Source organism: Triticum aestivum, chromosome 5B (assembly GCF_018294505.1).
Source record: "Triticum aestivum cultivar Chinese Spring chromosome 5B, IWGSC CS RefSeq v2.1, whole genome shotgun sequence".
NCBI classification, from domain to species: domain Eukaryota; kingdom Viridiplantae; phylum Streptophyta; class Magnoliopsida; order Poales; family Poaceae; genus Triticum; species Triticum aestivum.
Window position 1 is genome coordinate 424,578,962 of NC_057807.1, and position 20,164 is coordinate 424,599,125.

At 50.2% G+C, this 20,164-nt stretch overlaps 1 protein-coding gene across 1 annotated transcript; it reads right to left on the reverse strand.

Moving 5' to 3' along the window:
* Window positions 1-10,499: 10,499 nt before the first annotated feature.
* Window positions 10,500-12,853, reverse strand: LOC123116294 (serine carboxypeptidase 1-like). The gene is made up of 8 exons (XM_044537274.1): window positions 12,472-12,853; window positions 12,269-12,376; window positions 11,879-12,153; window positions 11,513-11,770; window positions 11,252-11,358; window positions 11,069-11,155; window positions 10,879-10,984; window positions 10,500-10,786 (listed from the first exon to the last, which is right to left on the reverse strand). The coding sequence occupies exons 1-8, from the start codon at window positions 12,851-12,853 to the stop codon at window positions 10,631-10,633; spliced, it is 1,479 nt and encodes a 492-aa protein (XP_044393209.1). The 3' UTR covers window positions 10,500-10,630.
* Window positions 12,854-20,164: the final 7,311 nt, after the last annotated feature.

A 20,164-nucleotide genomic window follows, 5' to 3' on the forward strand; every position in this document is an offset into this window, starting at 1 on the left:
TGTAAGTGCAGAACGATACAAATGGTGCGATAAGCAAGGGATGGGACTGTTAAACATGTCCCCCTCCAGGGGTAGGCTGCGGAATGGTGCATAAAACAGATTTAATGCTCGTAATGGAGACCACCTGGATATTCGTTGTAGCCTTTCTTCTTCCCTGGCTGTTGCATCATGAGTTTGGCAGGTCTACTGCCGGACAGGGCCTCTGACGAACGGAGTCCTGTGGGTAAAAAATAAAAAGGAAAAAGAAAAAGAAAAAGAACGAGACACTTGAGAGCCCCTGGTGTGGTTGAGCCGCAGTCTGGGCCTATCGTGGTCGCGCCCCTCTCCCCATGCCCATGGTATCTTCAGAGCGTAATGGTGTACGCGAAGGACCTGTCTTGACGTTTTACAGGGGCTGGGGTTGGGGCCGCACTGCTACGCGTGCTCGGAACATGCCAGGTGGTCTTGTTGTAGGTTACTCCGGGCGCGCTTAGCTGTGTCCGGCCGCTTAACGGCCGGACTCGAGAATTGCCTTAAGAGGCTGCATTGTACTTCTACCGCGAGAGCCGCTGTATGTTCCTCCGTGCGGAGAGAACGTTCAGTGTTTCCGTTGACCGTGATGACTCCTCGAGGGCCTGGCATCTTGAGCTTGAGGTATGCGTAGTGCGGCACCACGTTGAACTTTGCAAACGCGGTACGTCCGAGCAGGGCATGATAGCCGCTGCGGAACGGAACTATGTCGAAGATTAACTCCTCGCTTCGGAAGTTATCCGGGGATCCGAAGACCACTTCTAGTGTAACTGAGCCTGTACAATTGGCTTCTACACCTGGTATGACGCCTTTAAAGGTCGTCTTGGTAGGTTTAATCCTTGAGGGGTCTATGCCCATTTTGTGCACTGTATCCTGATAAAGCAGGTTCAGGATGCTGCCGCCGTCCATTAGGACTCTGGTGAGGTGAAATCCATCGACGATTGGGTCTAAGACCAATGCGGCGAATCCGCCGTGGCGGATGCTGGTGGGGTGGTCCCTTCGGTCAAAAGTGATCGGGCAGGAGGACCATGGATTGAACTTCGGGGCAACTGGCTCCATCGCGTATACATCCCTGAGTGCACGCTTCTGCTCCCTTTTGGGTATGTGCGTTGCGTATATCATGTTCACCGTCCGCACCTGTGGGGGAAACCCTTCTGTCCTCTATTGTTCGGCGGTCGGGTCTCTTCCTCGTCATCGCTATGCAGCCCCTTGTCATTGTTTTCGGTAATTAACTTGCCTGCCTGCTTGAATACCCAACAGTCCCTGTTGGTGTGGTTAGCTGGCTTTTCGGGGGTGCCGTGTATCTGGCACAAGCGGTCGAGTATTCGGTCCAAATTGGACGGACCCGGAGTAGTTCTTTTGAATGGCTTTTTCCGCTGACCGGGTTTAAAGCCTCTGAATCCGGCATTGACTGCCGTATCCTCACTATTGTCGCCGTTAATGCGGCGTTTGTTTTTGTTACGATGCGACCTGCCATTACGGTCCTTGATATCCGGACTGCCAGAATTTTTCCTTAGGTTGTTGCTGCGTGCTAGCCAGCTGTCCTCACCCGCGCAGAAGCGGGTCATGAGTGATGTGAGGGCTGCCATGGATTTCGGCTTTTCCTGTCCCAGGTGCCGGGCAAGCCACTCATCGTGGATACTGTGCTTGAAGGATGCAAGGGCCTCCGCATCCGGACAGTCGATGATTTGGTTTTTATTGGTTAAGAACCGTGTCCAGAATTGTCTGGCCGATTCGTCTGGCTGCTGAATTATGTGGCTTAGGTCATCAGCGTCTGGTGGCCGCACATACGTGCCTTGGAAGTTATCGAGGAATGCGGCTTCCAGGTCTTCCCAACTCCCAATTGACTCTGCTGGCAAGATGTTAAGCCAATGCCGGGCTGGTCCTTTAAGCTTGAGGGGGAGATATTTGATGGCGTGAAGATCGTCACCGCGGGCCATGTGGATGTGAAGGAGATAGTCTTCGATCCAAACCGCGGGGTCTGTTGTGCCATCGTAAGATTCAATATTCACGGGTTTAAACCCTTCGGGGATTTGATGATCCATTACTTCGTCTGTGAAGCATAGTGGGTGTGCGGCGCCTCTGTACTGGGCGATATCACGACGGAGCTCGAAAGAGCTTTGTCTATTTTGTTCGGCCCGGCCGGACTTACTGTGTCCAACGCGAGGTTGTCGTCACGTATCATGGGACGCCCACGCGATCCATAGATCGATCTTGATTGTCTTGCCCTATCCTCCAATATATCTCGCAAATCCGGAGTGTTCCCCTGTGGCCTTGTGCTTTTCGAGCGATGCCGGGGTACGGGTCTAGTGAAGGGCCTAGAGGCCTCTCTGTCGCGACCATGGGGTGGTCGGTCAGCCGTATTGTCTCCTGGTGATGCGGGTTCATACGCCTCCTCCTCTAATCGGGGGAGCAACTTGCATTTAGGGTAGCTTTTGGAGGGGCGTTCGAGCTCATGCTCTTCAGCCGCGAGGACTTCAGTCCATCTGTCGGCTAGCAGATCTTGATTAGCTCTAAGCTGTTGCTGCTTTTTCTTGAGGCTGTTCGCCGTGGCCATAAGCCTGCGTTTAAAACGCTCTTGTTCGGCGGGATCCTCAGGCACGACGAATTCATCGTCGTCGAGGCTTGCCTCGTCTCCGGAGGGAGGCATATAATCCTCTACCTCTTCTTCTGCCGCTCTCTCATGAGGGCTGGCGTCTCCGTCCTCCTGCGCTGGATCTTGCTGGAGTGGGTTGTCTTCGGCACTGTCCGGTGTATTATTATCTTCGGTGCCGGAATCTTCATTCTTGCTGTGGCGGGATTTAGAGCGGCACCGCTGACGCCGGCGCTTAGGCTGTTTCTTGGAGGGGTCATCCTCCGCTGTTCCTTCGCCATTCCCATCCTTTGGGATATCCACCATGTATATGTCATATGATGAGGTGGCTTTCCAGTGCCCGGTGGGCGCTGGTTCTTGGTCGTCTCCGGCATCGTCGTCCATACCGTCGATATCTTCGGAGTCGTAGTCTAGCATGTCGGTTAGATCGTCGACAGTGGCTACCAAGTGGGTGGTGGGTGGGCTTTGAATTTCTTCGTCGTCCGCATCCCAACCGTCCTGACCGCAGTCCAGCCAGGGCTCTCCTGATAATGAGAGATACTTTAGCAAACTCAAGATGTCGCCGAAAGGTGAGTGTTGAAAGATGTCCGCTGCGGTGAACTCCATGATCGGCGCCCAATCAGATCCGATCGGAGGGGGCGCGAGAGGTTCGGAGTCCGGCAAGGAGTCCGACACCTTGGAGTCATGAGCTTTGTGAGGGACAAGGTCAGTGTTCGGCTCTATCGCTGTAGAGGTTGCAGCCCCCGAGGCGGTATCTATCCATCCATCCTCGATCTGTGCAGCCGGCTCCGAATTGAAGATCGGAGCGGACCCGAGTACGGCCTCCAGGGTACTGTCCGGCTGCAGAGCTAAATCATGCCCGTCGTGACAGTGCGGCGCGCTCGGCTGTGGCTCGAATCCATCGAAGATCAAGTCCCCGCGGATGTCAGCCGTGAAGTTCAAACTTCCAAATCTGACCTGACGGCCAGGGGCGTAGCTTTCGATCTGCTCCAGTTGGCCAAGCGAATTGGCCCTCAGTGCGAAGCCGCCGAATACGAAGATCTATCCGGGGAGGAAGGTCTCACCCTGGACTGCATCGTTGATGATGATCGAAGAAGCCATCGAGCCTATCAGTGACGACACAGAGGAACTCTCAATGAAAGCACCAATGTCGGTGTCAAAACCGGCGGATCTCGGGTAGGGGGTCCCGAACTGTGCGTCTAGGCGGATGGTAACAGGAGACAAGGGACATTATGTTTTACCCAGGTTCGGGCCCTCTTGATGGAGGTAAAACCCTACGTCCTTCTTGATTAATATTGATGATGTGTGTTACAAGAGTGGATCTACCACGAGATCAAGGAGGCTAAACCCTAGAAGCTAGCCTATGGTATGATTGTTGTTCGTCCTATGGACTAAAGCCATCCGGTTTATATAGACACCGGAGAGGGCTCGGGTTACACAGATTCGGTTACAATGGTAGGAGATCTACATATTCGTATCGCCAAGCTTGCCTTCCATGCCAAGGAAAGTCCCATCCGTACACGGGACGAAGTCTTCAATCTTGTATCTTCATAGTCTTGGAGTCCGGCCGATGATGATAGTTTGGCTATCCGGACACCCCCTAGTCCGGAACTCCCTCATCTGCCATCAAAGCATCCGAAGAAGTCCTCATGGTATCCTTCTCTGGATACCCAGTGCACACGGGCTTGTACCGTGCGCACGGGGTCGAGTGTCAACTCTCTAGATACCCCATGCTTACTTGGCCTAGGTGTTGGCTCTCGAGATCCCATATCCAGTGAGGTTTCAAGTTGGTCTTCGGGTACTTCTATTGAAGCCATCAAGATTGGTTTCAATGCCTAATCTAATTATGTTCATGATGGAGTGCATTGGAGGATCTCAAAGATTGATATATTTGGGATCCTGAGGATCAAGGCTTGAGAGAGTAATCAAAGATAAGAATTCAAGTTATGGTTTCAAGACAAGATCATGGTGAGCTCATGTGTTGGGTTTAGGTTGATCAAGTCTTGAAGCAAACAACTAGAGTGAAGAATTCATTGTGCCTCTCAAGATATTATGATGGAGGGCTTTTAAGGATCAAGGGCTTGAGAGAATAATCAAAGAGAATAATTCAAGTTATGGTCTCAAGACAAGATCATGGTGAGCTCATGTGTTGGGTTTCGGTTGATCAAGTCTTGAAGCAAGCAACTAGAGTGACGAATTCATTATGCCTCTCAAGAGATTGTGATGGAGTTTTTAGAAGGGCAAGTGGTGACCAAGATGATATTCATAGTGGAACTTGATATGGTCATGGAAGAGTCTTTGGTGATATAGTCCTAAAGCAATGAAGGGAAATGAAGAGTTCATTGTGGCTTTCAATAAACCAAGATGGAGCTTTGAGTAAAGATGTTGGTTGACCAAGAAGAAGCTCGAAGATTATATCTAAGTGGTCAACTCTCAAAGCACAAACATTGTACCACGTGAGATCAAGTGATCTAGTGGTATGGTAAGTAATTGTGAATTGTGCTTTGTTACCTAACCCATGCTATGTGTTTGGTATGTCTATGTGGGTTAGGTGTTTCTCATGGGCTTGCATCAAAAGGAAAGATCTCAAGTAGCCTATGTGTGGATGACATCAAGTGGTGATGGTCATCGGGTTCAAGGAGTCCAAGTGCAAGATGAGAAGCCGGAGGTTATATGCTTTGAAGCTTGTGGTCCACATCATGATAATGCCCATGTGAAGATGGGCTTAAGTTAAGGCTTCCCTCATTGCAATATGAGGAATCAATTCAAGCATCTTCACCAAGTGGTTGTGGACAAGAAAGGGATTCCAACTTGAGACAAGAATTGGAGTCATCACCAAGCTCAAGTTGAATATGCAAGGCAAAGGTATACCTTAGCTAGGTTTTCCTAGTTTTGCCGGTCTCATGGTGCTTGGAGGGAGACCGGATTATAGGTTTGATAGCCGTACTATCAAGAGGGTCTCTCGGGCAAGTAGCTTGATCATGTCGCATGTAGAGAGCTCAAACCTTTGCATTACTTGCATCATTATTTATTGTTGATCTTGGGTGGTTCTCTATGTGAGGACCTTGGGCTTTTCCATAGCTTCAAAACGAGCCCAAGATCATCGAATTCGGAGTCCATATGCCAAAGTTATCACTGTTTTAGTGGGCTGCTGCACGCTGTTCTGGGTACCCCGTGGACACGGGGCTTTTGACCCCCGTGGGCACGGGGCCCCGTGCACACGGGCCTGTACCGTGCGCACGGGACCCCGTGGGCACGGGGTCTAAACCCCCGTGGGCACGGGGTGTCCAGGAAGTGTCCGTTGGAGCCCCAACGGCTAGTTTTGGAAGTTGGCTATAAAAGAGCCCTTCCTCCCCACCGGTTTGGGGGTTGTTCATTCACATTCTAAACATCATTTTGAGCCTCTTACCACCTCTCCCAAACCCCTATCTCCCTTCTAAGTGAAGGGTGATTTGTGGATGGATCTTGGAGTCATTTGTTGATTTCCTCCTTTGCATCCCCTCTCTTCAATCTCCCACCTTCTTGAGTTGCATCTTGTGAGATTGAGAGAGTGAGTTGAGCATTTGTTGCTTGACCTTGCATTGCATTTGTTGCATTGGTTTGAGCTCCCCGCATTGATTTGTTCGTGTGAGAGCCCGTGAGTTTATTACTCTTGGAGGCTTCGCCTCCTAGACGGTTTGGTGATATATTGAGAAGATTGTGAAGAGGCCTATGTGGCCAAGGTTCCCCCGGAAGCTTCCTTTTGTGGTGTGCTCCGAGGAAGGCTGTTCAAGTGGCCTAGGTGGTCAAGTTCCTCTGGAAGCTTCCATGGTTGTGGTGTGCTCCGGAGAGGTTTGTAAAGGTGTGGTGGTCGCCTTCAAGACCAACCCCGAGTGAATCGAGGCTCATCCGTTGGGGGTGACTCGAAAGGGAGAATACAGTGAGTCACTTGGTGACGCCCCGGAGCTTTGGCTATGGAACCGCTCCAACGGAGATTAGCACTCTCAGGAGTGTGAACTTCGGGATAAATCCGCGTCCCCGACTCGCTCGTGGTTATCTCATACCCACACCCTTTACTTTCCGCAATTCATACCTGCCCATATTGATATATCTTGTGATAGTTGAATTGCTTAGTTGTTCCTTCATTTCCATATCTTGTGATATAGTTTTTGCTTGCTAGTTTGCTTAATTTCCTATCTTGTTTAGCATAGGTTGTTGGTGCACTTAGTTGAGCCTAGCATTTTTGGGATTTGTGCTTGAAAAGTATCCGTTAGTTTAATTCCGCATTAGGATAAAGCCAAATCCGTAAAAGTTTTAAAACTCCTATTCACCCCCCTCTAGTCGTCATCTAGATCATTTCACCTTCCTTTCTTGATCTCCCCCTTCTTGGTTGTCCTCGTCTCTTCTTTGAACAAGTTTTGTGCAATGTTGAACTACAAGAAAAACAAAACAAGTTAGCACTTCGGACACGAAAAACAAGTATGTGATGAACATATATGAGATGCCACTTACTCTATCATCCTCATTTGTGCCACTTGGGTTAATCTTGTCAACTGCCTTTTGTGCGGCCGCCCGCTTTTGACAATCCGAGTTGATTGTGGACCATCGGGACCGAAGTGATCTCTCAGAGCGGTCAATTCCACTCACGTTGTGATCATCAAAGTATTCTTTCATTCGCCCCCAATCCGCATCTCTACTTTGATCACCTCCAATGGATGGATCCCTCGACACGTGCAAATAAGTATTGCATAGTAACTTGTCATCGTTGGTGATGTAATTGCCCGCTCTTCCTTTCGGCGCGTCGACAATGCCCTCACCCTCCTCGTCCACCTCAAACTCATGGTCTTCCAAATGGATGTCATTGGTTTGAGACCAATGCGAATTGTTGGACCCAACACCCATAGTTGACATGTATGCATCATCATTGAGACTACAAAGTTTTTTGAACAATGCAAATAAGCTATCTATATGTGATGATGCATTGAAAAAACAACAAGAAAATAAAAGTTGGAATTTTTTTCACCTTAGGGGCATTTCGTCGAACACGTGGTGCGCGTCGGCGGCTGACTCAACGAGTGAGCTCGCCGGCGCTTCGGTAGCCGCCGCGGCCGTCGAACGCCCTGCAAGCTTCTTTCCCCTCGCCTTCGTGCTGCCGGAGCCGTCCGCCGCCTTGTTCTTCTTCGCCGAAGTTTTGCCCTTCTTCGGCCGCGTCGCATTGGGGAGCTTCAACGGTGCGGCGGCGGCACGGGACGGCGCCGGCGCGGCGCCACCGTCGCCGTGGTCATCCGCGGCGGCAAGAAGAGGCTGCGCGCGAGGCCAACGCTCGGGGGAGCTCCGGCAGTGGCGCCGCCAACGCTCCCCGCGCTAGGGTTTCCGGCGGCGGCGGCGGTTGCGGCGGCGGGGGGGGGGGGGGGTCGCGGCTGTACAGCTGGGTGAGCGGGATGCCGGTGTGCACGTCCATGGGTGGTAGGGCGCCGGCGCGCGCGGGGCGTAGGAGGAGGAGAGGAGAGAGTGCGGCGCGAGCGGTCAAGTGTGCCGCGCGCTGTAGCAGGCGCCCGAAATACACCGCGCGGGATAGTGCTTTCGACCGCGCGCCCAACTCGTTATAGCGCGTGCGTCGTTTTTGCGCGCCCGCTGGAGCGACCCGCCGCGTTGCGCGCACGCTAAAACGGTTTAATTTGCGGCGCTGCACTTGTACAGCGCGGCTGTTGGAGATGCTCTAAGCTTCACATCCTCTGATACCCCAGCGGTTTTCGCTCCCCTTTCCCTTCTCCACCCAAAGGCAAAATTTGCATGTATCTCATTTCATTCGCGACAAGCTGGATGACAAGAAACTCTAAATCATATCTAGTTTTGCAGGAGAGATGGAACCAAGGAAGAACCATAGACAATAACCCCAAAAGAACCAGATTTCGCAAACAACATAGATGAAGAATGAAAGGAAAATCCTGCCAAGGCAATAGTATTTGTTTTGGTAGATATGCTCTTCAAGCACTTGAACCCGCTTGAATCACAGCTGAGACATATAGAAGCAAGACAAAGAGCAATAACAGGATATACACGTCATGGTGGAAAAATATTAGTATGTATATTTCCAGACAAACTAGTTACACTAAGATCCATGGAAACACGTATGGGCTTGGGAAAGGGATCCCCCGAATATTGGGTTGCCGTTGTTAATTAAATCAGGTTATATGCTTTATGAAATGGGGGAAGTATCTAAAATGGTAACTAGAGCAATTATCTTCATAGCTGCCAGTAAAATGCCCATACGAAGTCAACTTATTCGATTAGAGATATAGAATCCAACGATACGGGAGTTCTCTCCTCCCCGGTCCGCTGCACCAACAACGAGAGAACATGGGAGTCCTTGGGTTTTCCATCAAGGTTGTACGTACGGATAGATTTAGGGTTTCGAGTTGTGACGCAAGGTGGGGGTAATGACGTCGTGTCAAATAAGAGTTGCTACATCTTCAACCCCACCTTGGCGTGCCGTGGAGCTAGCAGCATAGCTTTCTCTCTTGTTAGTTCAACTGGCGAGATCCGAGTTCTTCGGTTTGGTCACAGGGTAGCGGCGGTGACCAAACTAGTTGGATTTTGTATTTCGAATATTCCTCCGCCACAACGATGTTTTCTCTAGTATATGTCGTCCGTTGATCTAGGAGTTTATATAGGTGCTGGCCGTCGTTTGCTATCTCTGGTAGGGGTGTCCACGAAAAGAGGGTAGAGGTGGCTCCTCCACATGGTTGGAGGCCTTTTGGTGGCGGATCCGCATTCTTCAGTAATGACATCGTTTGTACACAGTAGATTTGGGGCCCGAGTTGCATGGAGTTGTTACCCCAACTAACTAGCCATAGTGAGATGTGCTCCGACAATGACCTTGGATGCTTTCTTTGGATCTCAAATCTTTGACGTGATGGTGCAGTGATGACTCTTCGGCGAGTGGATCTACCTTCTATTCCTCCTGTTTGCATTATGCGGCGATGCAAATTGAAAGTAGGCGGCTGCTTCATTCAATAATTCACCCCTTAGGGATCTAGATATTATTTTCTTTTTATTGTGTGTGTGGGTGTGTGTGTGTGGGGGGGGGGGGGTGTTTTTGGTTGTTCTTGTGATGGGGGCCCTAATTTTGCTCAGCCTACGTCAATTAAATGCTCAAAACCCTCTGAGCAATCAAACTAGCATACTTATCCACATCTTTGGCAGCCATGTATTGCACATTTTGATCAGGTTCACTGCCATGTTAGTCTCATGGGCAATAAGAGCTAAAGTCTCCTTACCATAGTCACAATAACTCATACCCACCATTCCGATGAATGATCATGACACTCTTGGAGAGACAATTATTTGCGTAATGACCAAGATAAGTGCAATGAGGGCATTTTGCATTACTTGTTTAGCCCGGGGAAAAAGGATAAGATCAAGCATGCATAGGGAGAAATGATCTCCACATGCAACCACACATGGAAAAACTAGTTTGCTACTTACATTCAGTCAATATTTTACAACTATATAAAAATCAAAACAATAAATCATATACTTTTAGTTTCAATTCTCATATTACTAATCCAAATATTCATACTCGGATTTATCAAAATATATTGCAATGAATTCCTGCAACAATGGACGGGGTATCATCTAATAATGGAAGGCAAGGCGGTGATGTTCGGCAATTCTCGCAATAAGGCACAACATTTATCTTTATTTAAGATCTTGTCATAAATTCGTTGAAAAGAAATCCTGTCCACTAGGACAAACCATTCTCAACAGTAACGGGATACAAGTAATAGGGGTTAGGATCCTCTGCAGTACTGTACGGTGCAGTATAATCACTGCTGACTGCCGTGTGGACCCGGCCCCACATGTCATCCGCACTACAGCACCGTACAGTACTACAGAGGATCTCAACCCAGTAAATAGTAAGGCACACATTAAGCAAATGAACGTTCCAAAAACTATGGCAACGACTTCAACTACAGCACTTGTCATCATGCTTGGCGCTAACCAAGACCTGTCATGGATGGAGTTTTATGGCCGTCATGTCAAGAATCACTGCTGTTCTACGTAAGGTGGGAGCATCCCATTCAGGAAGGAGCTCAACATCACCAGTGCCCTCTCAGGCTGGAAGGATGGAACCAGATGGCCAGCACCCCTCACAGATAGGAATGTGAATCCCCCCGCGTATTGCTGAACATAGCCTCCCACCTGCAAGTGCAACCATCCGTGTAAAAAACCAACAATTTCGAGGCGATCCAGTGAAGATGAATGCTAGTGTACACGATAGGGAATTTATTTACCTCCTCCTTTGCTATCCATGGACGCCATGGGGTGGTCACAGAGAGGCCAAGGTCCTGGATAGAATACCTCGTCCCCGGAAGTGAGCACACAGTATCAAAATCACCACTGAAACATGGAGACAGGTTTGTTACTACACCAGACTCTACTTTTTAGAGTGTCTGAGAATAATAGACTGCTTTAGTCAGTTACCTGAAAATCCAAATCGGAAGCTTGCTTTCGATCAACCATTTGATGGTTGGCAGCATGGACATTGGCGCATCTTTCCAGTTCAAGTTTCTGCATGCACGTACAAATCACATGAGTTACCTAAGTGCGGGTGAAATCGATAACCGATTAATTGGTGCATATTAGCTGCTAGTTGAAGGATCTTACGTGCACCCTGTCCACTTGGTCATTCTAGCGTGGAACGCCATCTGCACCGCTGGGTCATTGAGGTAGGCATGAGTAGGATAATCACTGCATGGATCATATCCAGCTAACTGCAATTTGAAGAGAGAAACACCGGTTAGCTGTTCAGAACATGTACTGTAAACGTAAGAAATGTTTTCCCCTTTTTCTCGTTTCGAAAAGGATTTCGAAAAGGAAATGTTGTCCTTCAGAAAAAAAAAAGTCCAAGAATAACTGCTGACTTACGTAGCCACTGGGGTAATATGTTCCATTGGGCGCGTCAATGCAAACTGGAGCGTATATGTTGTAACCATCGATGTTGCCAGCGCTGAACCCGTCGACGGCGCCGTTGCATGCGGCGTTCGTAAACGTACCATCCACGCTGTCGAAGTCGCAGTTCTTGGTGATATTGGCGTAGACCTCGTCGGACATCACCGCATGGGTCCAGTAGTAGTTGATCGCGCCCTTAATGTTCCTGTTGGCGTCAAGGTACGGATTTCCAACCTTCAACCAAAAACATGACAAACATCAGTTTTGAACAGAAAGAAAAAATGTACTCCGGCACGTAGAATGTTCCATTTCATCTAGGTACAGCTAGTTAATTTGACCTACCAGGATGCCCTGAAGGTTTATGATGGTTCTGTTGCTGTATGTGTTGTGGAGCAGGATGGTGGCGGCGAGCTCCGGCACGTAGTGGCCGGCGAAGCTCTCCCCGGAGATGTAGAAGGCGCGGCCCTTGTACTCGGGGAACCTCTCCAGCCATTTCACCAGAAAGACGTAGGCGTCATCAGCAGTTCTCTCGTCTCCACTGAGATCGTAGTCCGCAGACGTGTTCGAGTAAGAAAATCCCACACCGGCCGGCGACTCCAGGAAGATCACGTTAGCCACTGCCATTATTTTTCACAAGCAAAGCATTAGAGTCTTGCCGTATACATGATCACTGATACATCGAGTGCTAAAGGCAGGATTAACGGGTAGAAGAAGCTAGCCATGGGACATTACCGTTGTTCCAGGCGTTCATGTTTCTGCTGAGGGTTCTGTTGTCCTCAGTTACTCGGAACGGGCCCAGCTCCTGCATTGCCCCGTAGCCCAGCGACGAGCATCCTGGCCCTGTGTATGCATGAAGTGTGTCACTGCTGTCCTTGAGAATTTTCTAGTAGTACAAGAGATGTTTGAGTTATCAACTTGTTGTTGATCATTCTAACCTCCGTTGAGCCACAGGAGGAGTGGCTTGTCCGAGGCACCGGATGGCGATTCGACGAGGTAGTAGAAGAGCGCGCGGCCGTTCTCCTCGTCGACGGTCACGTACCCGCCGTACTGGTTGAAGTCGACGCCCTCCGGCTGCCCGGGCAACGCCGTGATCATGTCGGCCGCCTTCATGGAGCTCTGGTCAGAGACAGAGCTCTCCGCGCTCAGGCTGCCGGCAAACCTGTCGGCTATGTTGCGCACTTTGAACGTGTCGGTGCTGTCGCTGTTCCTCCTAGACAACATGAACTCTCTCAGCTGGGCCTCTTGAGAGGCATTTGCGTGGAGCTGCAGTGCAGCCAGGCAAATGAGAAGCAGGGACAAGGAAGAAATGATCTTCATCTTTGGTGAGATGGCTGTCGATCTCTGAGTCTGAGATGAGAGATATCATTGGCATGCATGGTTTTTATAGGCGCCGGACGAAGGGAAGAGAATACTCTGAACCATGGAGCTTTGGATTCTTGTATGTGTATGTTCTTGTTTCCTCTACAACCTTGTGAGGATCACAGCTTCTTTGCTCCGTGGAAAAGGCCGGCAATGATTGGTCGAATTGGCATTCGGCCGGGCATTGAGAGCGAAAGGTGGTGATTGGGACGTTTTTTCCCCCGCGTAGTGTAGGATTTCAGACGGTTCTTTATCTTCACATCTCTTGTTTGGGACGATGATTTGGACTGTAACCGATGGCTATTCGTGTATGTACTCTGTGCTGTGTGCTCCCGTCCCAGGCATATGCTTTGGTGAGATGTACGGCAGCGAGGAAATTTCCATTTCAATGTTGGCGAGTGCCAAATGGACCTCTGGGCAAGAGCGCTTATGTGGTGGGCGTTTAAAGAAAGAGAACGATAAAGGCGCCTACGTATGCTTCACAACCTCCGGGGCAAAGAATTAGTGATGCTAAGCTTTGAGTTGGCAAAAAATCCTGCAAAAACTAAACAACTTAAATTTTGATCCTAGCACCGGGTTGGTGATTTGCCGTGTAAATTGCGTAAAACCATCACTTTGAGGGTTAGATTTGCGAAAAACACTAGGATACAATTTCTCTGCAGAAAAACCACATCTTGCGTAATTGTTTTGCAAAAACCACTTATCGACGAATTTGGCTCGGGTAAGCACGTTTAGGACAGATGTGGCATGTTTTTCGCTCACGTGGCATAACGTTTTGCCAAAAAGAGCGCTGGATGGGTCAAAAAAGCAAAAGCACCCCCAACATTCTTTCCCCGTACCACCCAGGCCCTTCCCCCGTCTCCCTGGACTTCGTCAGCCTCGCTCCCGCAGCCACTCGAGGAGAGGATCCCACACGTTGCCGCAAGTAGTACCTCGCTGGAGTAGACGAAGCCGGCGAACTGCAGAGGAGGGCGCACCATTGTCCAGTTCTTGGACTTGAAGTCGAACACCCACAACGCGTGCCTGCCGCAGCGTTCCTCGGACTCGATGGCGCCGGTCACCACCACGTGCCTGCCACTGCCGCCGCTCAACTACGCACGCCGTGCCGGCCTCGAGTCCAAGCTGGTAAGGGCCCACCTCGAGCCAGCCCCGGTGCTCCCCGCTCCACTCCAGCACGGTGGTGGTGCCCTCGATGCACCACACGCGGCCCCGCACCACCACATGAGCTGCCGACATCGGTGTGCGCACGTGCTCTAGGCGCCGCCACCTCCGGCAAGGGATGCTACACTGTCGCCCCGATTTGCCCCCAATGCACTACTAGAAAAAAGGTTGTTAGTGGCGCACCTGTTTTTGCTATTAATGGCGCACTATAGGTGCGCCACTATTACCACGCCACTAGTAACAAATACTAATGGCTCACCTCTGGTGCGCCATTAGTATTACAGGTAACAGTGGTGCACCTTGTAGTGCGCCATTACTATTGCTACATGTGCGCCACTGGTAACTTTTTTTTGATTTTTTTTAATTTTGAAGGCGGGAAAATAGTAGTGGCGCACCGTCTCACCCCCACCGTGCGCCATAATTTGGATCTGGATCTAGATCTGGCTCATTTTTTGGCTTGTTTTTTTTGCTCGTTTTTTTTTCTTGAATTTTTTCAAATTTCGTTCTCGACCTGGATCTGGTACGTTCTTTGTGCCGGGGGACTCCACATGTGGCCGGAAGTAGAGAAGGAGGAGGGAGGAGAGACCGTGAGGAGGAGAGCAGGGAGGAGAGACCGTGAGGAGGAGAGGAAGGTCGCCGGAGAGGAGGAGGAGGTCGCCGGAGAGGAGGAGGAGGACGGTGAGCAGGAGAGGAAGGAGGAGCACCGTGAGGAGGAGAGGACGGAGGAGCACCGTGAGGAGGAGAGGAGGGAGGAGCACCGTGAGAAGGAGAGGAGGGAGGAGGAGGTCGCCGGAGGAGGAGCACCGTGAGGAGGAGAGGAGGGAGGAGGAGGTCGCCGGAGGAGGAGCACCGTGAGGAGGAGGTCACCGGAGGAGGAGCATCGTGAGGAGGAGGAGGTCGCCACAGAGGAGGAGATGGAGTGGAGGAGAGGAGGAGAGGAGGAGATGGAGTGGAGGAGAGAAGGAGAAGAATGAAGGGGTAAGTGGCTGGCCGACCCTTTTCTACTTCTGTCCCAACTTAGCAGTGGCGCACCATGCACTGGTGCGCCATTGCTATTTTTTTGAATTGTAAAGGCGGGAAAATAGTAGTGGCGCATTATTCACTCATGCGCCATTGCTATTTTTTTCGATTTTTTTCGATTTTTTTTGCCTCCCGATCTTAAAAGCATCGTAATTTTTTTCTGTTAGGTTTTTGGGATTCTAAAAATTTTCAACGGGGTTCCCCCTGTTGAATTTGGATATAACTATTCGAGTAGATGATTTTTTATATAAAAAACTTTTTAATCCGAGTTCGTATGCAAAAGTTATGTCCATTTTTACTAAATTTTAAAGAGATATTTCAAATAAATTCGAAATTTATATTTGTAAATTTTCCCAACAACTAGACCACATATCACATGGGAAACACATATTATTTTTTGACATTTCCATCATTTTCTTTTTTTAAAACTGAAGAGGCGGTCCGAGGGTGCATTTGGTGAAATTTTTGCTCAAAGTTAGTAATGGCGCACCGTGGGTGTGGTGCGCCATTACTAGTTAAAACCAGTAATGGCACACAATCCCCAGGTGCGCCATTACTAGTTCGAAAAAAAAATAAAAATATTGTTAGTAGTGGCGCATCGAGGGTGTGGTGCGCCATTACTAGTTTTAAAGAAAAAAAATCTTAGTAATGGCGCACCGTGGGCGTGTGCGCCATTAGTGATATGGCCACAATGACGTACCTATATATGGTGAGTGGCGCACCACATACGTGGTGCGCCATTAATGTTCATATTAGCTATAGCCATTTTTCTACTAGTGGGGCCGCCACCTCAACCGGATCCGGCAAGGGATGCCGCGCGGCCGTGCCGATTTGGCCTCCCGTGAAGGAGATGCCCAGCGGGGGTTGCCAGATCCGGCGAGGGATGCCGCGTTGCAGCCCCGATTTGGCCTCCAGGGCGAGAAGCCGCCCAACGTCGGCTGTCGGATCCTGCGAGGGGTGCCGCCCCCTCCCTCGGATTTGGCCTCCTGCGCGAGGAGGCACCAGACGCCGGCTGCGTTGACCACCCCAACCAGTGGCGAGGATGCACTTGGGCTTATTGCATTTTTCTTCTTCTTTTTGATTTAGGGGTGTTTATGTAAAATCTATGGAATAGTTTGTAAAATTATATTAAAATTGACCTGACACGAAATGTTACGCCACGTAGGCAAAAAAGGACCCTATCTGTCATAAACGCACTTAACCGAGTCAAATCCACCGATCAATGGTTTTTTTAAAAACAATTACGCAAGATGTGGTGTTTTCTACGGAGAAACTATATCCTAGTGTATTTCGCAAACCTAACCCTTAAAATAATGGTTTTATGCAATTTACTCGCGATTAGTCCCAAAAGCCTCCTGCCTCCTTTATAAATAAAGCTCAACCACGATACGGCCAGGCATAGCCATTTGTATGGGCATTGATAGGAGAGGCGCTCCACAGCTCAGCCTCGCTAAGAGCATCTACAGCCGGTGCGTTCGCGGACACTGGTCAGGCACTTTCTAAATCCGCGTCTCCACCCCCGCGTATCTCAAATCCGGCACCCTATATCAATACAAATTCATGCAACATAGTACGTAGATCACCAAACGATCAAAATCGATAGGAAACGGATATATAAACCGATATCAAATGGGCATAATTCACATAAACATCACTCAAAGATCACCAAACGGGCATAGTTCACATAGTTCAATGATCCGACACATTCTAACTACATACTAGAACTAGATTATATAAAAGAAGAGGGCGGACTTCACCACTTCCTTGCCAACCCTTTGCCCTTCCGCTCGCCAGCGCTGCTGTAGGCGTCCGCAACAGGAGGTGGGTCCATGTCGGAGCCGCCGGAGTCGGAGCCATTAGAGGAGGAGGAGGAGATGACGATGTAGCCTTGAAAGCGCCGGATGATGTGTGCGTGCTTGCGCTTGAGCTTGAGCTTGGCCACCCTCGCCGCCTCTGCCGCTGTCACTGCCACCACCGCCTCTTGCTCGAATTGCTCAATATCGAGCTGGAGCAACTTGGCGTTGATCCTTCGGAGACGTCGGGCATCCGTCTCCGCCGTGGTAAGTGATCGACAGTACACCCACTGGAGGAGAGCTCCTCCTTGTTGGGCACTAGCATCACGCGACGACGGTGGGTGGACTACGCAGCCGTGTCGGACCCGCCCCCATCTCCTTTACCCTCTGCCTCTCGCGGCGGGCGACGCGTGCCTCCGACTCCTAGTCCGCATCCGCTACACCGGCGGAGCGAGCACTAGAACCCACCGCTGCCCACGCGGAGCAGCGGCCGGAGGTGGAGGAAGCCGTCGGGCGGGCGGAGCAGATTAGGCAGCCAGCACAGATCCGCGCGCGGGGCGGGAACGGCAGGCGCTGGCATCGGCACTGCGGCGACGGTCAATAGGAGGCATTGCACCGGACCCGGAATTGCTGCCCGCACCGACCCGCGAGCGCTCGAGCACGATATGGAGCGCCATCTCGCACTTGTCTTCGGAGCTGCCGTCGGAGTGGCTGCCGGTGCTTGATGTCACCGGATGGGCACTTGCAATAGCGTTGAGGAAGTTGAGGCGAATGCTGCTCAAGATTGAAGTGGTCCGATCCGATGCGGTCTTGGTGTTGGACCGCGTAACCTGTATAAATTTTTTAGGTTATCAGTTTGGCCCGCGCCTCCTCTAGTAGGATAATGGGTAACCTTTAGGTCCATAGGTTTGGACCTTCCATGTGGGCATCGTCGGAGTAGCTGCCAGTCCACTATATCCATCGCAAGAACATTAATATTGCATATGGCCTCAACATCGAGGGGATGAAAAATCTGCCCTGGTTAGCTTGGAATTCCAAACTCAAAAACTGCATCAAGTAAGTCATCATTCAGGCAGTACTTGGATTTGAGAACCCTCGCACATGAACTATTGGGATTTTGCAAAAGTCTCTATCCTTGCCTCATGAGTAAAACCTGATTGTAGAGATGCATAACTGTAAACCTAGTTCCCCTAACCAGTCTAGGCTTAGTCATGTGTTCCACACCATCCAGTGGACCTTCCAGTGATCATCTTTCTCCCCCCACCAAAACTTTTGAATTAATGTCTCATACTTATTGAAGCTTAGAGACATTTTGAAAATTTCCGTCGTATAGGTGTGAAGTGCTTGGATCCATTGTTGAGGAAATCGTTAACTGGTAGCTGCTCAGTTGGTTGCCGAGTAGGGGATTAATAGGCTAAACGGTAAGTTAATGAATTAATCGGCTGATTTATTAGTTTATCGACTACTCAGTGTGACTCCATAAGTAGGGATTAATCGGCAAGTAAACTGATTTAATGGACTGAATTCTTGAACAAGGCTTGGATCAAAAATTTAATATTGGCTTCCTTTCCGGCGCATAACATGTATTTCACATTCCGTTACTTATTGTGACGCCCCCGATTCAATCGTACACTAATCATACATGCAAACGTGTACGATCAAGATCAGGAACTCACGGGAAGATATCACAACACAACTCTAAACACAAAAGAAAGACATACAAGCTTCATATTACAAGCCAGGGGCCTCGAGGGCTCGAATACAGAAGCTCGATACACAAGCGAGTCAGTGGAAGCAACAATATCTGAGTACAGACATAAGTTAAACAAGTTTTGCCTTAAGAAGGCTAGCACAAACTGTTGGGGAACGTAGCAATAATTCAAAATTTTCTACGCATCACCAAGATCAATCGATGGAGATTCTAGCAACAAGAGAGGGAGAGGATGAGCATCTTCATACCTTTGAAGATCGCTAAGCGGAAGCGTTGCAAGAACGCGGATGAAGGAGTCGTACTCGTAGCGATTCAGATCGCGGTTGATTCCGATCTAAGCACCGAACAACGGCGCCTCCGCGTTCAACGCACGTACAGCCCGGGGACGTCTCCTCCTTCTTGATCCAGCAAGGGAAGAGGAGAAACTAAGGGAGAACTCCGACAGCACGACAGCGTAGTAGTGATGGAGCTCGTGGTTCTCTGGCAGGGCTTCGCCAAGCACTACGGAGGAAGAGGAAGATGTTGGAGGAGGGAGAGGGCTGCGCCAGGGGAAGGGTGCGGCTGCCCTCTCTCTCCCTCACTATATATAGGGGGAAGGGAGGAGGGGAAGGCGCCCTAGGGTTTCCTAGGGGAGGGGCGGCGGCCACAGGGGAAACCCTAGATGGGTTTGGGCGCCGCCACCCCCTAGGAAACTTGCCACCCAAGCCGGGAGGGGCGGCTGCCCTAGGGGTGGCGCCCCCACCTCTCCTGGTTACGTGAGATGGGGTGGGAGGGGCGCTCAGCCCCTTAGTGGGCTGATGTGTCCCCTTCCCTTGGCCCATAAGGCCCCCCCCCCCAACGCTTGTCGGGGCCTCCGAAACCCCTTTCGGACACGATGGTCATCACCTGGTACCCCCGGAACAATTCCGGACTCCAATACCCTTCGTCCAATATACCGATCTTCACCTCCGGACCATTCCGGAGCTTCTCGTCACGTCCGGGATCTCATCCGGGACTCCGAACAACCTTCGGTAACCACATACTATTTCCCATAACAACTCTAGCGTCACCGAACCTTAAGTGTGTAGACCCTACGGGTTCGGGAACCATGCAGACATGACCGAGACGTTCTCTGGCCAATAACCAATAGCGGGATCTGGATACCCATGTTGGCTCCCACATGTTCCACGATGATCTCATTGGATGAACCACGATGCCGGGGATTCAAGCAATCCCGTATGCAATTCCCTTTGTCAATCGGTATGTTACTTGCCCCAGATTCGATCGTCGGTATCCCAATACCTCGTTCAATATCGTTACCGGCAAGTCACTTTACTTGTTCTGTAATGCATGATCCCGTGACTAACTACTTAGTCACATTGAGCTCATTATGATGATGCATTACCGAGTGGGCCCAGAGATACCTCTCCGTCATACGGAGTGACAAATCCCAGTCTCGATTCATGCCAACCCAACAGACACTTTCGGAGATACCTGTAGTGCACCTTTATAGCCACCCAGTTACGGTGTGATGTTTGGTACACCCAAAGCACTCCTACGGTATCCAGGAGTTGCACAATCTCATGGTCTAAGGAAATGATACTT